The following is a 26,141-nucleotide window of genomic DNA, read 5'->3' as shown; positions in this document are numbered from 1 at the left end:
CTAGCAACCTTGACCTTTTTGCTGACTTTTCCTTCTCCCTGCAGATTATCTCCAAGTGCCTGAAGGAAAAAACAGTAGGACTCAAAGTCAAGGGTTATCAGGAGGCCAGATCACTTAGAGCTTGTTTTGCAGATTGAGTGAAACTACACTCATTAATCTGAAGAGAACTGCCATTTTTATGACATTGAGTTTTCTTACCCTTGAAAATGACTTTTCAATAGTTCTGTGGAATAGGAGTATTTGGAAAAAAGATGAAGCATATTAGATAAGGCAAGGTCAGGAAAATCCCTGAATACTAAATTCTAAATACTCAGGAGTTTGAAATATATGCTGTGGCCAGTGGGTCTTAATTAGGGGTGATTTTGCCCCCAGAGGACATTTTTCAATGTTTGGAGACATCTTGTTTTCACACAGGAGGCTGGCAAGAGTCATATTAGAATCAAGTAGAGGCCAAAGAAGCCGGCAAATGTCCTACAGATCACAAGACAGCCTTCCACAAGAAAGGATTATCCATTCCCAAATGTGACTAGTGCTGAAGTCTAAAAATCTAATAAGAGAAACAGATAAGCCAAGTGCAGTGTCACATGCCTGTAATCCTAGCACTCAGATGACTGAGGCAGGACAATTGCAAGTTCAAGGTGAGACTGAGCAACTTAAGTAACTCAGGGAGAACCTTGTCTCTAAATAAAATATAAAAAAGAGCTGGGGATGTGAATCAGGAGGGAAGAGCCCCTGGGTTCAATCCCTGGTACCAAAAAAAAAAAAAAAAAAAAAAAGAAAAGAAAAGAAAGAAATAATAAATTTACTATCTATGCCAATCTGGGGAGATATACAGGCAGTATTTAGATTATGGATTGGGTTGCCAAGAAATACACAGTTGCACATACAGATTTGAGAGTTACAAACATAGGGTTGATAGTTGAAACCGGAGTAGAAAACACTGCCCAGGGAGAGAGTATGAATTCCTATGGGTAGAATCATTTCTACCCTACAATTTTCTTCTTATGCATTTGTGCAATTGTGCAGTCTACGTTTTACGTGATATCAGCTATGTACTGCTACAGTAATGAGATGCAATAAGCTACGTGAAAACCTAGTAGATTCCCAAAAGAGGGGGAAAAAAAGATATGGAATAGATTTTGGAATGGTTGGTTACAAGCAGCAGTTAAGGGGAGTAACTTAGAGGTACATTTTTCATTACACAAGATGATTCTCCACCTTTAGCCAGATAGGATTATGAAATCTGCCTCTGGCCACTTTGGAGCTAGAAGCCAAAGAATAGGAGAGCACAGGAGCCAGGCTACAGCACTCAGCGCGAATGCCAAGACAATCCGCTTTGCTAACACCTGCTATATGGAGACCATGGAGTGTGGCCCTTGTGGATGATGACAGGGAAAGATCATTTATAGTAGAAGAAACTGAAAGCTGGAGAAGGATGAGCAACTAACTAGGTCATGGCAATGAGATATGAAGGTGCGAATCATACGCCGAACTGTAAAACTAACTTGACTGCTGTCAAAATACACGAGAATTTAAGCCATCAATCAAGATAGGCAGAGACCCTTATTAATCTGGTTACTAATAATAACGACTCTTTGGGAACACTTAAAATTTACCATGGGCGACTAGAACATGTACATTCGGGTGCCCTCCTTTTAAGGACGCGCCAACATAAATAAAAAAGAAAAAAATAAACAAACAAAAAACCTTCGAGCCTAGAACGAAAGAAAGAAAGCTCCAAGAACCAATGCCAAAGGAGCGCGAATTCTCGCGAGAATGTATCAACCTCGCGTAGGCGCCGCGCCCTGCGCGAGCCAAACTCTCGCGAGAACGTCTGCTACTTCGTAGAGACTTGGCGCGGCCGGAACGCCTGGGATATGGCCCGGCTGGTGCCGTCCTGGACCCGGTTGGACAAACAGCAAGAGCGGGACGTGCGAGAGCTCATCCGGCGTGTGTCTGGCCTCCAAGACGAGGCAGATCCCAACTTCCAGCTGGCCCTGAACTTCGCCTGGTCCAACTTCAGGTGTGCGGCATGCGAGCCCTGCTCTTGGGTCCTGGCTGCCCGCCGTCGCCGTGGCCGCCTGCTGGGTCGCGGCGGTGCGTGCGGCTGGGCGGCTGGACCGTGGGAGGGTGGAGTGGGCGCCTCCCTCTAGGGGAACCCTTGCGGGCGTTGCTGCTTACTGCGGCTGCTGTTGCGCGGCGCCCAATTGTCTCCTCGGTCCCTTTCGCGGATGACACGCAGTTGAAACGGTGAATGGGTCATGAAGTGTCGGCCCGGTTAGCATTGGTCGCGCTTCAAGCGAGTGGGTCTGCTTCTGTTCTCTTCCCTGCTGTCCGCACCGCGCTTAGCGCAGTACGCTGCACATCAAAAATAATTGTTTTGAACGGATGGGTAAGTGAATTTTGGAGCTGTTTACTGTTGTCTCCCACATCTCCATCTCCAGCTAGAATGTAAGCAACCCAGAACAATTATTGGCACATCCTGTGCTAAGTCATTACTACAGTTTTTGATTATGGGTTGTCTTATAAGTAGTTCTTAAGATTTATACATTTTAGATAGGTGGAGTCGCATCTCCTGTTTTCCTTTATGGAAAATGTAAATTAGACAATACTGTTATGATCATTACCATAATGGAATTATTGCTAAAAGAATGTCAATGTTAACATTCTATCTATTTAATTTCAGTAAGAACAATTCTATATGCTGGGGACTGAAACTAGTGCCTCGGGCATGCTAAGCTCAAGCTCTACTACTGAGATTCACCTCCAACAAACAAAAATCTTCTTAAATAGTGAATAGTTTTTCAAAATGTTACATAAATTACCTACTTGGTTTATGAGAATTGAGGGCTTTCAGATTCATATAAAGCAAGTCAATTTTCTGAAATAAACTCATATCTGGGGCTGGGGTTGTGGCTCAGCGGTAGAGCGCTGGGTTTGATCCTCAGCACCACATAAAATAAATAAATAAATGAGTGAAACAAACTCATTTCTTAAATGTAATTTATAAAAATAGCAAAGTTTGAAATAGCTCATCTAGCACAGAAACTTAAATGCTGCCTCCCAAGAAATTTTTCCATTAATATTTTAAATGTCAGTGAACAAATAGTCATAATTTTTTAATTGGGAGAGACATAAGAAGTTACTATTTTCTTTTATAGGTTGAGAACTAAACTATAATAGGTAAAGTGGTGTTACACCCAGCCATTTACTGGAATAGAAGTAGATGTGTTATTAAATAGTGGAATCTACTTTTAAGTACAAATTGCTGGCTTTGCTATTAAACAATGGAAAACCAGACTTAAGTAAGCAGTGGTGCTTTAATAGAAGAAAAATGAATGGATCATGTTTATATTGTTAAAATTGTGATCATTTTCTGAGCCCTAAAAAGTCAGAAATGAAAGAGGGATACCCTCTATCCTTAAGAAAGACAAGAGACAAAAGTTAGTAACATTATGATGTATAGTAGGGATTCTTAACCTGAGAGTCTGAAGAGAATTCAGGTATTTATGAATTCAGATGAGGAAAAAAAAATCACACTAACCTGGGACTGAAAAGTAAGTTTTTTTCATCAATTTTTTCGTCAATTACGAACAAAGACAACAAGCCTTAGTGGTATCAGTTTATCTATGACTTTGTCACCAGTAGAAATCACATTATTTTCATATCATATTATAGTTGTTGCAGGTATTTCTAAATATTGTTTGTTGTTACTTTAATGATAGATCTTGGACTTATTTCTAGATCTTATTATTTAGTGACTTAATCAATAGATCTGTTAATAGATCATAGAGTTTTTAGAATTTGATAACTATATTTCAGTACACTTGGTTTTCTTTGCATTTTGTTTTGTGCATTAAAAAATATCACTCAGGGCTGGGGATGTGGCTCAAGCGGTAGCGCGCTCGCCTGGCATGCGTGCGGCCCGGGTTCGATCCTCAGCACCACGTACAAAGAAAGATGTGTCCGCTGAAAACTAAAAAATAAATATTAAAATTCTCTCTCTCTCTCTCTCTCTCTCTCTCTCTCTCTCTCTTAAAAAAAAAAAATCACTCAGGGAAGGTGTCCTTAAGTTTCACTGGCCTTCACTCTGGCATTATAAAGATCAGGAACAAGCTGGGTGTGGCGGTGCACACCTGTAATCCCTACAGTTCAGGAGGCTGAGGCAAGTTCAAGGCCAGCCTCAGCAATTTAGCAGGGCCCTTAGCAACTTACTGAGACCCTGTCTCCATTTAAAAAAAAAAAAAAAAAAAAGCATTTAAAAGGGGCTGGAGATGTGGTTCAGTTGTTAAGTGTCCCTGGGTTCGATCCCTGGTACCAAAAAAGAAATTTTTTTTTTCAGGAATACCTGATAAAGAATGTATTTTACTGGACTTAGACACTTAGACATAGGGCCTTTTGTGAAGACAAAGGAACCAGAAGACGGGGTTGGGAGGCTCGGAGTGCACCTGAGTCCTGAGGAAAGAATGCCTGAGTATTCTCTCAGACGTGGTGATTGTTTGCCTGCCTGATGGTGGAGCAGTGATGATAGAGGTGCACACTGGAAATGTATAGCAAAATATAGCATACATGGGGATATGGAGAGCTATGAGGTGACTCTTCTTAGCTGTATGACAAAATTGGCATAAAAAAATCACATTTTATCTTTATTAGATTTCATCGTTTCTTGGATGTCAACAGCCACAAAATAGAAAAGACAATAGAAGGGTAAGTTGGTTCTATATGTATGTGTGTCTGTATATATATATATATATATATATATATATATATTCAGAAATATGTGAATTTCTTATTAATCTTCTTGTTAATGTCTTTATAACCTTTAGTGAATTTTTTAATATATTTTTATATTTTTTATATATTTTATTAGAATTTATGAAAAATTTATTATTCATTCTGATCTCAGCAAAGCTGCTAGTTGGAAGAAATTAACTGAGGAATTTCTAAATTCATCACTTCCCAGCATAAAAGAAATAAAGGTATGCTTCCAATTATGAGATCTCCATTGTATATTTCACATTTTCTCAATCTGATTATTGTCAGCTTATTTTTGTTAATATTTAATCATTCATTCTATTTTAGTATTATCCACTAGCTAGAAGGTGATCTCCTGGAAGTTGACTTAAATGTTGCCATCAAATAAGTTTGCTTCAGGTTTGTTATGAAAAGAAAAAGCATGTTCTTATTTATTCATCTTCTTGCCTTCAACGTACTGTGGCTATCAAGATCCACGATTGGTACAAATCATAGCACTTTCTGGATATCTTAAAACTTCCAAATGGCTTCTCAGCATTTGGTAACAACTGCATATTCTTATTTAGTAGATGCCAGATACACTTTTATAGTGTGTCATTGGGCCTCAAAAGAACAATGATTTGCTAGAAGGATTCACAGAACTCAAAAGCTGATACCCTCACTGTTTTTAATGGCTTATTGCAGTGACAGGATTCAGGATAAACTCAGCAAAGGGAAAAGGTACGTAGAGCAGAAACCAGCACAAGCCTCAGGTGTCCCTTCTCAGTAGTCACACAGAGATGCACTTAATTCTTCTAGTAACAGTGCATGACAACATGTGTAAACTATTGCCAACCAGGGCATTCACCTGAGCTTTGGTGTCCAGGATTTTTATTGAGGTCAGTCTTGGAAGCATGCAGTGCCCATATGGCTTCCCTTAACTACTCAGACTCCAGCCCCCCAGAAGTCAAACTGAGGGCCTCTGGCACATGAAACGGACATTTACATTAATTCACATTGTTAGCATTAACTGTGGTCACACTGATAGAGCATGGTCCAAGCCTTTGGCAGACACACTCTTCTTTCTTAGCAGGGTTTAATAGGGGGAGCTGGGGTTGTGGCTCAGTGGTAACGCGCTTGCCTAGCATATGTGAGGCACTGGGTTCGATTCTTAGCACAACATACAAATAAATAAAATAAAGGTCCATCAACAACTAAAAATATTTTTTAAAAAAATAGGTATCTGCCAGGAGCCCATCTAGGGTCATCAAGGATCATCGGGGATGTGGGATATTAAGGGGTTAAGCAACCTATACCTACTCAGTTAACCTTTTTACTGCTCACCTATTCACTCATTTAATCTTCACAATAACTTCTGATGAATTTTCTATTATTGATAGGCTTTCTTATTTGTTAACACTGTGGAAATTGGTATCATACAGAAGAGAGATTTAAGAATGAGATGTCAGTGGTAGAGGGCTTCCCTGGTGCACTTGAAGCCCTGGTTTGATCCTTAGCACCACAAAAAAAAAAAAAAGAGAGAGAGAGAGAGAGAGAGAGAGAGAGAGAGAGAGCTTTAGATAATTTTTTATATAATTTTTAAAAAATTGTCTATCAGTTTAAGGAAATGGTTCTAAAGGTATTTCAGGAAGAAAGAGGGAGTGGAAGTGTTTTGAATCCATGCCCTAAGGACTAGAAATGCATTTCTATGCATTTTAGTCTAAGGACCACTTGGGAAGAGGAGGTAGATCTTTTTTAGATACCTTGACTAATTTTACTTTCTAAGTAGACTTTATGTGTTAGTCAGCTTTCTATTGCTGTGGAAATTTTCTCCGAAAAACTGAGAAATTCAGTTTAAAGGAGGAAAGGTTTTGGCTCACAGTTTCAGAGGTTTCTGTCCATGATCAGTTGGCTCTATTGCCTTTGGGCATGTAGCAAGGCAGTATGTGATAGGCAAATTGCACCTGACAGAGGAGACTACTCACCTCGTGGTGGCCAGGAATCAGAGAGAAAGAGAGGAAGAGCCTAGGGCCCCAGTGTCCTTTTCAAGTGCATGCCCCTAATAACCGAACTACCTTCTACTTGGCCCCACCACCTTCCATAAACCCCATAGGCAGATGACCAAGCCTTCAACACATGACTTTAGGGGACAATTAAGAAACAAACCATAACACTGTAGAATGGAATGATTTAGGTGTCATTACACTATAATATGAATAATAAAAGTAATGGCAAGCTTTTTTGTAGCACGTACTATGTTGTAAGCAGTGTTTATCCCATGGAAGACCATTTTCAATATGTATTATTAATATCCCCATTCCAACACAGCAAATGTTTCAATCTCATTTTAATTTAAATTAAAATACAGTCACTGTCCCTTAGTGACAGGGATGCATTTTGAGAAATACATCTTTATGTAGTTTTGTCATTGTGTGAGTGTTGCAGAATAAACTAACCTAGGTGGTACAGTCTTACTGCTCACATAGGCGATATGGTATATAGTTTGTAGGCTATAAACCTGTACAGCATGTCAGTGTGTGTACTGTAGGTAACTTGTCCTGATGGTTTTTATGTATCTAAACTTATCTAAACAAAGAAAAGGTCCAGAAGAAATATGTATAAAAATTTTAAAATGGCACACTTCTATAGGGCACTTGCCATGTATGGCACTTATAGGACTGAAAATTGCTCTGAGTGTATGAGTGCGTGGTGAGTGAAATGAGGGCCTAGGACATGATTGTGCACTACTGTACACTTTATACACTCAGTACATTTAGGCTACACTACATTTATAGAAAAAAGTTTCTTTCCTCAATAATAAGTTGACCCAGCCAGGCACGTGGCTCTCATCTATAATCCCAGCAGCTGGGGAGGCTGAGGTAGGAGGATGGCTAGTTGAAAGCCAGCCTTAGCAACGGCAAGGTGCTAAGCAATTCAATGAGACCCTGTCCCTAAATAAAATACAAAATATGGCTGGGGATGTGCTTCAATGGTCAAGTTGCCCCTAAGTTTAATCCCTGGTACCCCCCACTCAAAAAATAATAAGTTGACCTGGAAGGCATTGGGGTACACACCTATAATTCCAGTGACTTGGGAGGCTAAGACCCTCTCAAAATAGAAACAGAAAAAAAAAAGAAAAACTTAGGATATAAAGAAAGAGAAAACTTTTGTAAGGTAGTGAACTATATTTGTGTTTTAAGCTAAGTGTCACTACAAAACAGTCCATTAGAAAAAATGAAGAGGTTTATAAAGTAAAAAACGTTACAGTAAGACCAGGTTAACTTTTTTTTTTTTTTTCCTTAAGTCCTGGGAATTGAACCCAGATCTTCTCTGCCACTAAACCACATCCCCAATACTTTTTATTTTTGGTATTGGTGATTGAAACCAGGGTTTACTTTGTGTGGGACATATGACTTCATTCCTTTTTGTTTGAATTGCTGGTTTATATGGTAAGCTTAGATTTAACCTTTTAAGAAACTGCTAACTTGTTTCTCAAAGTTATCTTGTCATTTTACATTTCTACTAGAAATGTATGAGGGTTCCAATTTCTCCACATCCTTCCTACACTTGTTATTGTCTCTCATTTTGAGAGACAATATATTACTCCCTAGGAGTATGTAGTACTATCTCATTGTGGTTTGATTTACCTTTCCCTAATACCTAATGATGTTGAAAATCTTTTCAAGAACTTTTGAGCTTTTTAGCCAAATGTATGTTTCCTGTGGTGTCCATTCAAGTCTTTTGCCCAATTTTAAATGGATTATTTTGTCTTATTGATTATCAGAGTTGCTAGTTGCTTACATATTTTTCATGCAAGTTCTTTATCAGAAAAATTATTTATAAATATTTTCCTCTAGTTTCTAACTTGTCTTTTCACTTTGTTAAGTCTTTTTTTTTTTTAAGTAAAAAGGTTATAAATTTTAATGGAGTACATTTTGTTAATTTCTTTTATAGCTTATGCTTTTGGTATTTTATCTAAGAACTCTTAGCCTAACCCAAAGCCATCAACTTTGAAGTTTTATGTTTTTAGCACTTGCATTTAGGTCTGTGATCCATTTTGAGTTAATTTGTTGTATATGTTGTGAAAAAAGGGTCTAAATTAACTTTTTCTTTTCTTTTTTACATATGATTATACAATTCTCCCAGTACCATTTGTGAAAAGGTTATCATCTGTCTATCAAATTGATTTAGCACTTTTTCAAAAACAAAATAATTTTTTTTTTTAAATATAAGAATAGGGATTGGAGATGTAGCTTAGTAGTAGGCCACTTGCCTAGCATGCCCAAGTTTCTGTCCCCAGCAACATACACACACATACACACACACAGAAGTAAAGATGTATTGCTGGATTCTGAATTGTTTCATTGTTCTGTATACCTATCTTTATTACTTCATAGTAAGTTTTTCACTTGGGTAATATAAGTCCTCTGTCTTAATTCATTTAGGCTGCTATACCAAAATACCATAGACTAGGTGGCTTTTATAAACTATAGAAATTGATTTCTCGTGGTTCTGAAGGGTAGAAATATAAATCAAGGCCGTGGCAGATTTGGTATGTGGTGAGGCTGCTTCCCAGTTTACAGTTAGTCATCTTCTCTCTGTGCTCTCACCTGACAGAAGAGCTGAAGGATTCTCAGAGCCTTCCTTATTAGGACACTATCTCATTCAGTAGGGCTCTGCTTTCAAAGTCCCCAGTTCCTAATCCCATCACTGTGGAGGTTAGGATTTCATCATGAATTTCTAGGAGAACATAAATGTTTAGACTTAGCACCCGCTGCTGAACTCTGGAACATACCTGTAACCCAGCAACTTGGGAGGCTGAGGCAGGAGGATTGCCAAGTTCAAGACCAGACTCAGCAATTTAGCAATGCCCTCAGCAATTTGGTGAGATTCTGTCTCAAAATAAAAAGGACTAGGGCTGTAGCTCAGTGGTAAAGTGCCCCTGGATTTAATCCCCAATACCAAAACAAACAAACATCCTCAAGCTTTGTTCTTTTTTTAAATTGTTTTCTCTCTTATGGACCTCTTGAATTTCCATGTACATTTTAAAGTATTCTAAATTTCTACAAAAAGCCTCCTAGAATTTTTGTAGGGATTGTGTTGAATCTAGATTAATTTAGAAAGTACTGCCATCTGTTATGGGTTGAATTGTGTCCTCCAACAAGATATGTAAAAGTTCTATCACCTAGTACCTATGAATGTGATCTTATTATAGGGTCTATGATGATGTAACAAGTTGGAATGGAGTTATCCTGGATTAGAGTAGGCCTTAACCTCATAACTAGTGTTCTTATGAAAACAGGGAAATTTGGACACAGTCACACACAGAACGGTCGTTATCTGACAGTGGAAGCAGAGGTTGGAATGGTGCTTCTGCAAGTGCCAGGGAATGTTAGCAACCACCACAACTATCAGAAGCTAGGGAGAAGCAAGCAAAATCCTTCATTGCAGACTTCAGAGGGAGCATGGCCCTACCAACTCCTTGTTCTCAGACTTCAACCTCCAGAACTGTTAGAAAATAAGTGCTTTTTGCTTTAAACCATCCAGTTTATGGCTTTTAATGATAGCAGTCTTGGGAAATCCCTTTTTTAGCTGTTTTTTTTGTTGTTGTTGTTGTTGTTGTTTTTTTTTTTTTTTAGTCCCAGCAGACTGGTCTCGTAAATTCAGCTAAGAAGGATTCCCTTTGCTTCTACTTTATAGAAGAGATTATAGAGATATGGTTTTAGTCCTTCTTTAAATGTTTGGTAGAATTCATCAGTGAAACCATGTGGCTTGGTGCATTGTTTTAGAGGGTTCTCAAATTGTTGATTTAATTTCTTTAATAGATACGAATATCTTCTAAGATTTATTAATCATTGTGTGAATTTTGGTAAATTGCATCTTTCAAGGAATTGATCCATTTCATCTAAATTATCAAATTTGTAGGCATTGAGTATTCATAATACTCCTTTATTATCCTTTGTAATGTCCTTAGAATCAGGAGTGATGGCCTCTCTTTCATTTCTGATTTTAGTACTCTATTTCTTCTTGTGGTAGCATGGCTAGACATTTATCAATATTATTAACCTTTTCAAAGAGCCAGCTTTTGGTTTGTTGACTTTTAAAATTGAACTCCTGTTTTCAATTTCATTGATTTCTGCTCTTTCTCTCTCTCTAATCATTCATGTATGTGTGTGTTTATATTTATTGACACATACAAACATATAATATATACATATATATGATTATATACAAGATATATATATGTATATATTCATTTATTTGTTTATTTTTTTATTTTGGGAAGGAGTACTGGGGATTTAACCCAGGGGAACTTTACCACTGAGCCACATCCCCAGCTCATTTTATTTTTTATTTGGGGACTGGGTCTCAGTAAGTTGCTTAGGACCTAAGTTGCTGAGATCGGTCTTAAACTTGTGATCCTCCTGCCTCAACTTCCTGGGATTATAGGTGTGCACCACTGCACCTGACTCTGCTCTCATATTATTTAGTTTCCTTTGGCAGATCTTTCTTCTTTTTCCAGCTATCATTCTGATAGTCATTTCTAGTTTATATCTATTTTCAAATAATTATATTACTTTCACAGGTAGTGTAGGTGCCTTGTACAGAATAATCATAGTTTCTTCCTCCCATCCCTTATAATATAACCATCATTCATTTCACTGAGAAGCAAAAATCATTTTTTTACTTTGAATAATTTTTGCCATTATAATTTCTAACGAACTGTGAGATGCAATAATGCACTCCTGGTCATCCCAGGAATTGGGGAGCCTAAGGTAGGAGGATTGCAAGTTCGAGGCCAGCCTGGACAAATTAGCAAGATCCTGTCTCAAAATATGAAGGGCTAGAGATGTAACTTGGTGGTAAAGTACCCTAGATTTATCCCCCAGTACCAAAAGTGATAATAATAATAATGTTTGTTTGTTTGTTTTGTTTTGCACCAGGGATTGAACTCAGGGGCACTCAACCACTGAACCACATCCCCAGCCCTATTTTGTATTTTATTTAGAGACAGGGACTCACTGAGTTGCTTAGAGCCTCACTTTTGCTGAGGCTGGCTTTGAACTCGTGATTCTCCTATCTCAGTCTCCCAAGCCTCTGGGATTACACCACCGCACCCAGTGATAATAATTTTGAACAAGCTGTTTATTGTTAGATCAACTAAGAATATGCAAAATATAAGATTTTATTTTACCTTCATTTTCTTTCCTTTTCTAATGCTCTTCAATTCTTTATATAAATTCAGGTTTCCAACCTGTATCGTTTCCTTCTCTATGAAAGATTTCTTTTAACATTTCTTGCCAGGTTGGTCTACTAGCACAAATACATTCAATTTTTTATTTAAGAAAGTCTTTATTTCTGCTTCACTATTGGAGGATAATTTTGCTGGATACAGAATTCTGGGTTCTAGGAGTATTTCACTCCACTTCCTTCTTACTTCTTCGGTTTCTGAAGAAAATTCTAATGTAATGCCTATCTTGTTCCTTTTAGGAGCACCTTCTCTCTTAGACTTTCTACAATTTGTATATTATATGCCTAGTGTAGATATTTTGTATCTATCTTTCTTGGTGTTTTCTGAACTTCTGTGGTTTGGTATTTGTCTTTAATTTGGGAAAACTATCATTGTCCAAATATTTATTATCTTTTCTTGATGTTCCCATTACAGATATATTATGTCTTTTGTAATGTCCCACAGTTCTTGTATATTCTGTTCTGTTTTCTTCATTCATTTTTCTCTTTACTTTTAAATTTTGCAAATTTCTGTTAACATATGATTGAGCTCACTTTCTTTGCTTGTGCCAGTCTACTGATGAGCCCATAAAAGGCATTCATCATTTCTCTTGCCTTTTTTTTAAGTTTTATTTTTTAGTTATAGTTGCACATAATACCTTTATTGTATTTATTTATTTTTATGTGGTGTTAAGGATCAAACCCAGGCCCTTGCACATGGTAGTCGAGTGCTCTACCACTGAGCCACAACCCCAGCCCCTTTTGCCTTGTTTTTTATGTGTAGCTCTTCATTTTGATTCTTTTACTGAGTTTTCATCTCCCTGCTTGTATTACCTATCAGTTCTTCTTTGAAAACTAGCATGTACCTAATCATACGTATTAATGGGATTCAGTGTGATATTTCCATACATGCATACAGCATTCATTGATCATATCCAACCCTCCTTCTTCTACCCTTGCATCTCCCCACACCTTTCCCAGACTTTAGTGATCACTATTCAAATCTTTCTTTATAATCCACTTTTCCCATCAGAGTCCTTAGCATATTAATTATAGTTATTTTAAGTTTCTGATCTGATAATACCATGTCTGAGTCTGGTTCAGATGATTGCACATTTTCTCCTTACATGCCATGTCAAGTGCCCAGTGTTGGCTACCTGAGCCCAGATTCTAGGGATTTCCGGGAGGGATGGGGACTCATCTGAGCATGTAATGCCTGTGTGACTGAAATTGTTGAAGTTCCACATTTCCCAAAGAAAGCAGATGTTCCTCATAAATCACATTATTTGCACGAGCTATCTAGAAAACTGGTATAGCATGGTTCAATACCTGACATTTACAACACACTGATTAGTTCTAACATTTTAAGAGCTTGGTCAACAGAAACCAGGCAAGGGCCATTCATGAAATAAGACCTTTTAGGGAATGTACAAGGCTTCAATAACTCAGGCCTGCTGAGTTCACTGTTTTCTGCACAGCTAATAGCTCAATCTAGAAATCAGTCTTGTAAATAAGGAAAGACTGACAATCAGATAAAAACTTGAACAAAGAAAAAATTTGCTTTTTCATGTTTAGCTCTTCACAAAAAGGCCAGCATACAAAGACAGTACTTCTCATAAAGTAAATAGAATGATGTATGAGAATCATTGTAAATTATAAGTAAAAAGTATTGAGACTTGAAAATTCTTAGGCACAGCATAAATTGGTTTCCAATAAAGCAAAATGAAATGACTTTTAAGTTTATGAAAAAATACCCACCCATCCATAAGACAAATGTAAACTAAAGCAACACTGAGGTAATATTTTTCACTTATCTGATTAATAATTGGCATGGGAGATCCTTAATTTTATATTCTTTGCAATTATACATGCACTATTTGTACCAAATGCAAATATGAATAATTTTCATGAGGATTATTTTGGCATTCCTTAAAATTCCAAATGCAAATATTCTTTGGCTAAATGTTTCATTTTTTAGGAATTTGTGATATAGATAAACTCATAATTATGAAGCAACCTAAGTTAGGGATAACAAAAGATTGGGAAAAAATCTGAATGTTATTAATAGGACACTGGTTAAATAAAATATATCACATATATGTTAAAACTACTGAATATGTTTTAAGCTTCATGATGCATATTGCCACAAGAGTAAAATCCAGGGCTAGGGATGTGGCTCAAGCGGTAGCGCGCTCGCCTGGCATGCGTGCAGCCCGGGTTTGATCCTCAGCACCACATACCAACAAAGATGTTGTGTCCGCCGAGAACTAAAAAAATAAATAAATATTAAAAATTCTCTCCCTCCTCTCTCACTCTCTTTAAAAAAAAAAAGTAAAATCCATTTTTTTTTTAAAGAAAGAGTGAGAGAGAGGGAGAGAGAGAGAGAGAATTTTAATGTTTATTTTTTTTTTAGTATTTGGCGGACACAACATCTTTGTCTGTATGTGGTGCTGAGGATCGAACCCGGGCCGCACGCATGCCAGGCGAGCGCGCTACCGCTTGAGCCACATCCCCAGCCCAGTAAAATCCATTTTTGACCAAACTCTAAAGACACTACGGTTGTTCTAGGAGTAAAGACTATCATCCATTCAGGTGTTTTATACTTGTTAGCTGTATAGAACCTTAGATGGCTTTGAAGTTCCTTATGTGTAATCATTTGAGTTATGAAAGATGTATAGAGGTTAGGATTTATTTAGGTATAACTTGTTTTCTAAGACCAGAAAAAAATTGGGGACATAGCTATCATGGGGTTATCTTTCATTACTCGATCTAGTTTAGAAAGCACTTACCAACCTCATTGATTCATGTTCTGCATTTTTTGTTTTAAAGACAGATGCACATTATTCCATACTGTCACTCCTTCTGTGTCTGTCTGATTCTCCTTCAAACAGCAATTATGTGGAAACACCAAGAGAGAAAGAAGTGGGTATGTTACCAGATAGTTTAACATATGAAATAAAAGAGAAACTGATTTTATTGCTTAATTACTTAGACATTGAGATTTTATTAAAAGTCGTAAAAATCTGAAACTATTTCTGTTGCTTTGGATGCCATTGCAAATTTTCACTTAAAATACAAGTTCTGACTTTGTACGTTAAACTACCTTTGTTCCATAAAGAGAAATTCACTTTTGAGAATGAGTTAATTAAAATGTAAAATGTATTAGAGCATTAATTTGTTTCAAAGTTTTGAAGTTTTGTTTCCTGAGTGTGTTTTATTTTGAGGTTTGTTTAGACTTTTTTCCTGCAGTTTTGTGTTTTTTTCCCAGATATTTATGATAAACTGAAGAGATTCTTCTGTTGTATTTCAGAAAAGAAAGATGATTTTGACTGGGGAAAATACTTGATGGAAGGTGAAGAAATTGACCTTGGTCCAAATGTGGACACACCAGTAAGTGGCATTGGTTTTGCTATTGAAAATGTAAATACATGCCTAGGTGATATAGATGATTTTGGTGGGTCCTTCTGTCCTGAAGCATCCTAGCTGAAACAGGAACACTCTGCACTGGGTAGAAGTTTATTATGAAAGACTAGTTAAGATTCTGTACTGGGAAGTTGAGTGGGGTAAACTCAACTGTCCCTTAAACAGCAGTGATCTTGGATTTTTTGCCATCCAAAATCATTCTGTTCTTAAAATAGGCACTTAAAGTTTTTTTTTGTTTTTTGGGGTTTTTTTTTTTTGGTATCAGGGATTGAACCCAGGCACTGAGCCATGTCCTCAGCCTTTTTTTATATTTTATTTAGACACTGGGTCTCACTGAGTTGCTTAGGACCTCGCTAAGGTGCGAGTCTCGCCTTGAACTCGCAATTCTCCTGCCTCAGCCTCCTAAGCCACTGGGTTTATAGGTGTGTGCCACTGTATCCGCAGCACTTACAAGATTTAGGGAAAAGTTTCATTTGGTTTTTTGCTTTTCTGTCCGTGTTGCTCAGTTTTTTTCTTGTGAAATCCTTCCAATTTTTGTTTTTCTTGTGAAATCCTCTTAATTTTTAAAGTAAATAGCTCTAACTGTTGTATTATTTTTGAAATGTGTATTTCCTTTTTAAATCAGAATTGGTCTGACGACAGTGAAGAAGAGGATGCTCAACAGCCCTTAAGCAGGGAGGACTCTGGGATCCAGGTGGACAGGACCCCATTAGAAGAACTAGATCAAAATAGAAATCTGGGGCCCCGAGTCAGTTGGAAAGGTATTGTATGTCATTGGCTGCTGGCGTTTTCTGGGATACTGGTAAGGTCTGCCCCTACTTACAAAATAAATCTTAAACCATTAGTAGACTTGTTTATACAGTGCCTAAAATGTAGCACTATAGCAATGTCTTGGTTTTGCTCCTCAGCACCACTTAAAAAATAAAAAGCAGTAATCTTGTAGCACTATAGAATTAATATTGAAAAGGGATTTAGAATGCAGGCTTTTTTTTAGAATGCAGTGCCTCACATGTGCAAGGCAAGCGCTCTACCACTGAGCTATAGCCCCAGCCCTGCATTTTTTTAAACAGTTCTGATAACTTTATTAGTTCTAAATGTTCCTATTTATTTATTTTTGAATTTGCTGATATTAGTGTTTAAATAAATAGAGCTGTACTATTTACTCTTTAAATGCCAACTTTTTCGGTCTTTTTGTGAGGAACTCTGAACTGATAGAGTCTAAAAAGAGCCAGAAGCAACTTTAGAGATTAGATCATCCATTTCTTTCTTTCTTTTTTTTTTTTTTTTTAAATATTTATTTTTTAGTTTTCGGCGGACACAACATCTTTGTTTGTATGTGGTGCTGAGGATCGAACCCGGGCCACACACATGCCAGGCGAGTGCGCTACCGCTTGAGCCACATCCCCAGCCCTCATCCATTTCTTTGTTTCTTTTTGGAGATGAGGAAACAAAGAATGGTTTTCCCATAGCTGCAAACTGTGAGGCCAATACCAGCAGCCAGGCCCTGTCCTCTGCACTTGGATCTTGCCAGATAGGCACAGAGTATTTAAAGCTGACTCCAGGTCTCTTGATTTTCTGCTTATACCTCCTTTTTTTTTTTTTTTTTACTTTTGAGTTGGACCTCCAGGGAAGAGAGTCACTTAGTTCAGAGCACATTATCATCACATTATCATCTCTAGTCTATTTTAGGGCTTTTTACTTTATTTCCTTTTCTTCTGTTTCTTTTTTTTTCTGATTCTCTTATTTCCCTTTCTCTGCCAACCCAGTTATAGATACTATTCTAATGTATTTGCTATCTGTCTTCTTATTAATGAGTTCTTGTGAAACACATGTACTAGTATATGTGTGTGTGTGTGTGTGTGTGTGTGTGTAATACATTTAAATTACATAACTAGGGGTGCTGGGGTGGAGTGCTTGCCTAGCTGCTCGCCTAACATGTGCGAGGCCCTGGGTTTGATCCTCAGCAACACATAAAAAATAAGTAAATAAAATAAAGGTATTGTGTCCAACTACAACTAAAAAATAAATATATTTTTTTAAAATTACATAACAGGTATTAGATTATGTGTAAATTTTCTTCTATTGATCTTTTCATTCAACTTTGTTTTAAAACCTGTCCATGTTTGTTTCTGCCTGCTGCGTAGTATTCCAGTCTGCAGCTACCATATTTCTGTCACTTGTTCCCTTGATGATAGGCCCTGAGTTCCTCTGCAATCCCAAGTTCTCTGCCTGTCCTTGACCTTTGTGAGAATTTGGCTGGGATACAAGTTTCTTCTCTTATAATCTTATCAATACTTGATAAGATTCATACTTGGGACTTGGGAGTTGTTTTCATCTGCATGAGTCTGACTACTAGTGATTTAGGGACAGCTCATGTTATTTTTTGGTGTCTGGGACTTGCCCTTCTATGAATTGCTTGCCCATTGATATCATTTACTTGCTTTTCTTTTGGACATCGTATCCTTTATGCTCTCCCCAGCCCCCAGAGATCTTGGCAGATATTGATATTAATTCCCAGGTTTTAGACGTTGCAGGTATCTTTTAGTCAGTCATCTGTTAACATGAAACTCCTCCATGATGGTGATGGTGTTCTGGTATCAGCTTGAGTATGTGGCCTTTATCAGATTACAGCAATTTATCTTATATTTCTTTTTTTAAATAAGTCTTTAATCACAAATAAATATTGAATTTTATCATATGCTGTTCTTTTCCTGAGGCAATTTCATAATTTTTCTTTTTTACCTGTTACTACGTTAATAAATTGTCGGATATTGAATCATCTTTGAATTCCTAAGCTAAACTTATTTGATTGGGTTTTTTTTTAATACCTTATTAGGTTTTTTAGGTATTTTTCAATGGTTTCCCCCCCCCCCCCCCCGTATTGGGGATTGAACTCAGAGACACTCCAGTGAGCCACATCCCCAGCCCTTTTTTGCATTATATTTAGAGAGAGGATCTCACTGAGTTGCTTAGTGCTTCTATCTTTTCTCTTTCATGAATTATTTATCATATTTTTACCTGGTTTACCATCATACTTATATTAGCCTCATAACTTTCCCTTATTCTTTTTTCTGGAACAACTTGTGTAAAATAGAGATTATCTAATCTTTGGAATTTAGTACAAGTCTTAAGGCTTTGGGGATGTTTGGAAAGGTTTTCTGTTACCATTTCAATTTTATTATGTATGAGTTCTGTGTATGTGGTTTTAAATATGTCATGTTAAAGAGCCATTTTCAGGTGTGTTCTGGAATGGAGTTGTAAGTCCAAATATCATGACCAAGTATTATTATGTTAACTTTTATAACCTATACTTATTACAGTTCTTTCCAACAGATGAGCCAGATGGCCGAAGCTGGTTAGAACAGCATGTGGTTCATCAATACTGGACAGCCAGACCCTCACGAATTCCACATAGTTTGCATTTACACTCCAATTTAGCTGCTGTATGGTAAGAAGTTAAACTTTTCATTTAATGTAATGAAAGAATAAAATTTGATGTTTAGATATTTTGCTTTGATTTGTGATTTAAATCAACTACTTACCTGAAATCTAAGCTTGTTAGTTGTTGTTTTAAGACAATTCTAATTGAACAATTTTTAAATAACGATTTAAAACAAAAGTACATTTACTGTTTTACAGAAGACACATTGCATAGTCCTAAACATTTGCCTAAATCAGCAATAAACATAATAGTTGGAAACACTCTGAAAATGCTTCTCTGAGAGTATTTCAGTGTGTGAAAATGAATATGGAGGGCACTTATCATTTTATTTGCTGATTGATTACTAGCTGAGGTAGCACAAATTTGCATGTGTTCATTGAGGTAAGTAATTTTACCAAGTTAGAAACTTAACAGTTGACATTTATGTTTGCTCTCTACTAGGGATCAACACTTGTACAGTAGTGATCCATTGTATGTTCCAGATGATAGAGTTTCTGTTACTGAGACACAGGTTATTCGGGAAACTCTATGGTAAGATTTCTTAACTATTTGGTAATAATTTCTTAATTTATTAGTGAGAAGCAAAACTTTTTGTAAAGGAAAGTGCTCATAAGTTTTCCACATGCAAACTAGAAACGGGCCCTTAGAGATGAAGTTCAGATTTTGGATTTGACTCTGGAAATTGGAGATGTTGACATTTGCTTCTTTTCCATTTTAAGTAGTATAGTATATGATTTTATTGAATTAGGACATCATTTTTTTTAACTGTCTGAGCTCAAAGCAAAGTTTATTGTTGACTCCTTTTACTGGGCAGTGTATTGATGAGAATTGCCTGTACCAAATCCCGTGGCTGGGAATCTAACAAGGCTTGTAGTGCTGTTATGGCTGAGTGCCCAATCTTGGTGCTCCTGCTGAAAAGTGTGGACTGACAGTTTCAGGCCTGGGATGGTCTCTGGGTCATCAAATATGTGGGAAAGGTGCTTTGATAACACTGTTTCAGACTTCTCCCTAAGATGATGTTGAGATATCTTGAGTCTTAAGGTAATCAAAGATTGATGTTTTTCATTTTCTTATCAATTGACCTTTTTTGTCCCCTAGTTCTGAATCTTTAATTAAAAATTTCTATAATGGAGATTTTTCTAGACTTAACATATGTCTTTTATTTCATTTCAGGTTACTTTCAGGGGTAAAAAAACTCTTTATATTTCAGTTGATAGATGGGAAGGTAACTGTGAGAAACAATATTATAGTAACTCATTTGACACACGTAAGTTATTTGTATTTATTTTAATTTAAGAATTCAGCTAGGAGATGGGGTTGTAGCTCAGCAGTAGAGAACTTACCTCATACATGTGAGGCACTGGGTTTGATCCTCAGTACCACATAAAAATATATAAACAAAATAAATAATATATAAACAAAATATTGTCCATCTACAACTAAAAAAAATATTTTAAAAAATCAAGCTAAATAATGGGATTTATATCACGGTGGCAGTATAACTTCAGAATATTTCACAGTGTTGGAATTAACTGTTAAATATATTTAAGTTCCATAAAGCAAAATTAAGTTGTGCATATTTACAGTACATAGGCCATTCTTTAATATTGTTTCTGACATTTTATTTCGATTTGCATTGTGTTTATTTTTTTCCCTTTTATTCTATATTGGGAATGCTACATACTACAGTTGTTTTACTTATAGTTTATATGTATTTTTAAAAAGTATAAGTACAGGCACAGTGGCACATGCCTGGAATTCTAGCAGCTCAGGAGTCTGAGGCAAAGGGATGGTGGCTAAAAAGTATAAGCCACGATTCTGTATTGCATAGAAATTTATGCTCATTGTTTCTCTTAAATATAAAACTAGATGTTCATCATTGTTTTCTGCTAAACATGGTGTTTAAAGCAGTCACAAAAACAATATTTTACACTTAGGGGGCAATGAATTTGAATGTTTATGGAAGTCTGACTTTATATAATTGGGGTTTGTTTCTATGATAGAGCTGTTTACGATCTGTGCTGGAACAAATTGCAGCATATGGCCAGGTTGTATTTCGACTCCAGGAATTCATTGATGAAGTCATGGGACACAGCTCCGAAAGCCCATTACCTGGAAGTGGTTCCATTCCTAAAAAGTCAACTGAAGCTCCCTTTAGAACCTACCAGGCTTTCATGTGGGCCCTGTACAAATATTTTATTAGCTTCAAAAAGGAACTTACAGAAATTGAGAAGACCATCATCAATAATGGTATTTAAATATCCTTTAATTCATAAGATATATAACTCTTATTTGAAATGCCATTTAAGTTATTTAATAGTATAAGGTTTGAAAGTTACGTGGCAAATAAGTAATTCTCATACTTTCAGTTTTTAAGTTATTTTTGAATTTATAGTTTTAAACCTTTCATATTCCTAATCAAAAAGTGTAGAAGGATTTAAAGTGAAATTGTTTTTCCTGTTCAGTTCCCCAGCCAATCAATTCCCTTCCCCAGAGATACCAGATCCTCAGCTTCTCATGTACCCTTCCAGAGCAGTTTAGACATGCGCAAGTAGTGCAGACATAAACAAATACCTTGTAGTCAGTACACTACTCTCTTCAAGTTGTTTTCTGATTTAAATTTTGAGGATTATACCGTAAAAGTATGTGAGAACCTCTAGTTCCTTTTTATAAATCGGTATATCATTGTATGGCTATCTCATAGTCTTAGCCCCCCCTTGATGGACATTTAGATTATTTCTACTCTTTTGCTCTTACTTTCCCAGCTGCATGATAACCACTTACACATTTTAGTAATCAAACTCACAGAGCATATTATCTGTGGGGTAGAGTCTTAAAAATTTAATTGCTGAATCAAAGAGTATCTGATGGCATGTGCGATTTTACTAGATTTTTTTCACCTTGCTCTCCAGTGAGGATAGATAAATACATTTCTGCTCTTGCTAGCAACATATATAAACTACCTCTTTCCTCAATCTCTCAACAACAGTGTGTTATCACACTTTTTGGTCTTCACCAATATGACAAGGATTAAATAGTCATCGGTGTAGTTTTTTGGTTTTTCTTTCTTTCTTTTAATTCCTTCTATTTTCAACTACTGAAAAGAGTGGTATACAGAGTTCGCATGTGCCCATCACCCTTCTTCCCCCAGTGGTGAAACTTTATATAATTACAGTGTAGGATCAAAACTGGGAAAGTTATATAGTATAACACAGTACCCAGTCTGTATGGGGTCACCAGCATTACATACTTGGGGTAGGGGGGCATAGTATCTTTGTGATCTTGCCATTTTATCTCTTAAATCCATACACCCACTTCCATATCCAGGACAAGGAATTGGGCCTACCACATGGGAATTTGCTCAAGCTGTGCCACTCCTTTGTAGTCACAGCCTCCTCTGCCCCCTCACTAAAATGGTAGACCACATAAAGGAGTCTATTCTTATTTTATCCATATATAGTTTTAATTCACATTCTTTCATTATAAGTGAGGTTGAGTGTCTTTCCATTTGTTTAAGAATCACTGTTTTTCCCTTTCTGTGAACTGTAGATTTCATGATATATTATTTTTCTACTGATTTGTCTTTCTCCTTGACTTCAGGGGTTATATTTTCCTGAGGGAAATTGACTTCTTGTGATGTGAAATTAAAACCTGTTTGGCCATGCCTTTTCATAAGCCAAAGAAGTGGCTTAGCATTGTTAGCAATTATATCATATTTTGGACCCAGATGTTTTTCCTTGCTGTTGAATTTGACTTTATTGATGCTTGTAGATACCACCGTAACTCTTGCAATAGTAGTGGACAAGCTCTCACCTCGATTGGCTCAGCTCAAGGTTTTGCACAAAGTGTTTAGTACTGGAGTAGCAGAAGTTCCCCCTGATACTCGGAATGTTGTCCGGGCATCTCACCTGCTCAATACCCTGTACAAGGCCATTCTTGAATATGACAATGTTGGAGAAGCCTCTGAGCAAACTGTAAGTGGAACCTCTACTTGGTGTACAGTGCATGGTGAAGGAGTGGTAGATAATTGTTGCAGTTATTTGTTAAGTGATGTTTATATCATGATGTGTCAGACAGTTGCTTAGAGTTAAAAATTCAAGACTGTAGGAAACTACCTTTTTAGTTCTAGTTGCCAAGATCTCCAGAAGAATGAGGCAAAGACAAAGCCTCTTGTAGATACTTGTATTAACTCTTTTTTACATAAAAAACACACCTTTATGATAGGAGGCATCTAAAGTAGTAACATTGATAGAGATAGTAGAATGGTGACTACTGGGGGCTGGGGATGGAGAATGGGGACTTGTTTAATGGGTGCAGAGTTTCAGTGTTACATCATGAACTAGTTCTGGAAATCACTTAAGTACATTTAAAAACAGTTAAGGGCTGGGGTTGTGGGTCGGTGGTAGAGCGTTTGCCTAGCATGTGTGAGGCACTGGGTTCGATTCTCAGCACCACATATAAACAAAGGTCCATCAACAAATAAAAAAAATATTTTTTAAAAAATAGAGAAGTCCAGTCACTTTTTTAAAGGCATTTTGGAAATGTTTAGGCCTCATCTCACCTTAGTAGCAAGAGCTCAGAGCACTGACTGTGCATATTCTGCTCCGTAGGTCTCCCTCCTATTCTCTCTCTGGGTGGAAACAGTGCGGCCATACCTGCAGACTGTGGATGAGTGGATTGTGCATGGGCACCTGTGGGACGGCGCCAGGGAGTTCATCATACAGAGGTGCAGCCAGCCAGCAGCACGGGGGATGTTGGGTGTTGGCTTCACTTGTTTGTTTCCATGTCAAAATTGAATGCTCCAAGCTTCACATGGTACTGAGAGTATACAGTTCAAATGACAGAGCTGTGTTGCCATCATAGCATAGTTATATTCTATTTGATCTATAGAAGATGTACGATACCAGCCAATTAAAAAAAATTTTTGTCAAGTTCTATGTCACTCACAGCTTTTCATAGCAAATTATATTTTTGAATGATTTTAAAATGTATACTGCTTCCCATAAAATGAAGTTAGATGATATGAAATGGTTCTAATTATTCCCATTATAAATTATCAGTAAGATAAATGATATGAAAATATTATAAGGGGGCTGGTTGGTGGCTCAGTGGTAGAGCACTTGTTTAGCATGTGTGAGGCACTGGGTTCAATTCTCAGAACCGCAAATAAATAAACGAATAAAATAAAGGTTCATGAACATCTAAAAAAATTTTTTTAATTAATTAATAGGATATGCCTCTAATATATTTATTTCTCAGAATAAGCAACAAATTCTTATCCTTTAGCATAATAGTTAATATAACAAGTAAGGAAAATATTAATCCATTTATAATGATTCCCCTTCCATAAACTTATTTTTTCTGGCAAAATTTTATAAACTGCAGGGGACAGCTGTACTCTGAATAGTTTTCAGTTATGCAGTCTGGTTAGATTGTGATTTCTATTGATAGCTATCCATTGAACACCCCAGGAAAGGAACCTTTAAGTCCTGGAGCCTAGAAAGATAACAGTTTGCACAGTGTTCTCTTTGGAGGAACCAGCCTTGCTTCAGCTGAATCTTAGTAAGATTTATATCTATGCTAAGACATATATAAAGATATATATCTTATGTATATTAGATACATATATCTTTATATATCTTAGCATAGATATAAATCTTATATCTAATTTTATATCTATGCTAAGTCCTGTTTCATCAGCTCATAGGAGAATTTTTGTGAAAATTGGATTCTGATTTTTCTTCTAAGGCAATGAGTGAGTTACATTTTAAAATTTGTTTGAATCTCCTTAGGAACAAAAATGTTCCAGTAAATCACAGAGACTTCTGGTATGCAACTTACACATTATATAGTGTATCGGAAAAGACAGAGAATGAAGAAAAAATGAATGACAATGCTAGCGCAAGTTCTGGCAGTGACCAGGGTCCCTCCAGCAGGCAGCACACCATGGTGTCCTTCCTCAAGCCTGTCCTCAAGCAAATCATAATGGCCGGCAAGTCAATGCAGCTTTTGAAGAACCTGAGGTGTGCGGAGAGCACTGCGAGCCAGGTGGCAGCTAGAGGTAGCCCATCTCTACCTCACCGTCCTCCAGTCCACTGCTCCCCAATCACTCCTGTCACCCTGAGAGTCCTACTATTTCGTAGTTTGAAAATCACTGGAGCTTTTTATTTTAATGGAATTCACACCATGATTGAATGAATAATCATGGTACTCTTGATTGAAAAACTGATTGTCCTCATTGGGAACTTTTAGCATTTTGTTTAGAAAGACAGTAATAATAAATTCCTCACTCTCGATTCCTTAGACCTGGTTCTTTAAAAATATAATTTTCTCACATTTCTTGGTTCAGTGCAGTGTTTAACTCTTGTGCACCATGGCCTCTGGCAGAGAGGAATTTTCCAATGAGCAGTTCAGACTTGATTATAGAGTTTGAGAAAATCTTTATATGATTTTTGTGTTTTTTTAATAAAATTTAAGTAATTTAAATATTTATCAGCTGACTAGAAAGGCTTAAAAGTCAGATGTGACCAGATGTATTTAGCTTATAAATCACCTCAGTATTATTATATTATTTCAGTTTATCATATCTACTTTAAATAATATTTTTACATTACACAGTATTTCTTTTTTAATTGAACAGTGAGATATTAAGAGCTATCCAGGGCCAGTGTTGGTAGGGTTTTTTCCAGTGAAATCTGATTCCTACAAGTCTTATTGTAGCATTATACACTATGTTAGTAACTTACCTTTCAAGCATCCTGCTTCAGATATTAACTTTGTTCAGAATAAAATCAGCTTGTATGTGTGATATTTAACCATGAGCTTTTCAGTTGTTTAACAGGATATAATATGTTTAGTTTTGCTGTACAAGTGTAAAAGAAATAGGGATAGTCCTTCATAAACCAAAGGAAAATACCAAGCTTTATTAAGATGAAAGTCTTCCATATTTGTTGATAGTATTTATGAGAACACGATTTACCTTACATATTTCTTCATATTTCAGACGCAGACAGAAAAAGCTTATACACCCTCTTTCTGGAATCTGTACAGTCACGTCTTCGACGTGGAGAAGATTCCACTCCACAGGTCCTTACTGATCAACAGGCAACCAAAGAGAACCTAATTAAGATGCAGTCCATAGCTGAAAGGCATCTTGAACTGGATGACATTCATGACCCACTGCTGGCCATTAACTTTGCAAGGTGATACACACCTGCAAGATTTTCAGTGGTTGAAATGGCAACATCTATACAATATTTAGTAACTGTTTATTTCTGCCAGGTAGGGCTTTCCAGAATTAAAAACAAAAACC

General features: G+C 36.8%; 1 protein-coding gene across 1 annotated transcript in view; it reads left to right on the top strand.

Annotated features, from left to right (window-relative positions):
- Positions 1-1,832: 1,832 nt before the first annotated feature.
- Positions 1,833-26,141, top strand: part of TUBGCP5 (tubulin gamma complex component 5) — a 35,218-nt gene continuing 10,909 nt past the window's right edge. The window contains exons 1-14 of the mRNA XM_081290558.1: positions 1,833-2,023; positions 4,654-4,707; positions 4,871-4,979; positions 14,794-14,890; positions 15,275-15,354; positions 16,013-16,148; positions 18,721-18,835; positions 19,271-19,360; positions 20,003-20,096; positions 20,833-21,079; positions 22,601-22,803; positions 23,440-23,555; positions 24,622-24,890; positions 25,833-26,031. Of these exons, the coding sequence (XP_081146684.1) occupies positions 1,878-2,023; positions 4,654-4,707; positions 4,871-4,979; positions 14,794-14,890; positions 15,275-15,354; positions 16,013-16,148; positions 18,721-18,835; positions 19,271-19,360; positions 20,003-20,096; positions 20,833-21,079; positions 22,601-22,803; positions 23,440-23,555; positions 24,622-24,890; positions 25,833-26,031 (1,955 nt within the window). The 5' untranslated portion in view covers positions 1,833-1,877. The remainder of the gene's footprint in view (positions 2,024-4,653; positions 4,708-4,870; positions 4,980-14,793; positions 14,891-15,274; positions 15,355-16,012; positions 16,149-18,720; positions 18,836-19,270; positions 19,361-20,002; positions 20,097-20,832; positions 21,080-22,600; positions 22,804-23,439; positions 23,556-24,621; positions 24,891-25,832; positions 26,032-26,141) is intronic.

The sequence above is a fragment of the Spermophilus citellus genome (genome assembly GCF_964194105.1).
Source record: "Spermophilus citellus genome assembly, chromosome: 4".
Taxonomy (NCBI): domain Eukaryota; kingdom Metazoa; phylum Chordata; class Mammalia; order Rodentia; family Sciuridae; genus Spermophilus; species Spermophilus citellus.
The sequence above is the reverse complement of the archived record's forward strand: the minus strand, read 5'-3'. Positions and strand labels throughout refer to the sequence as shown.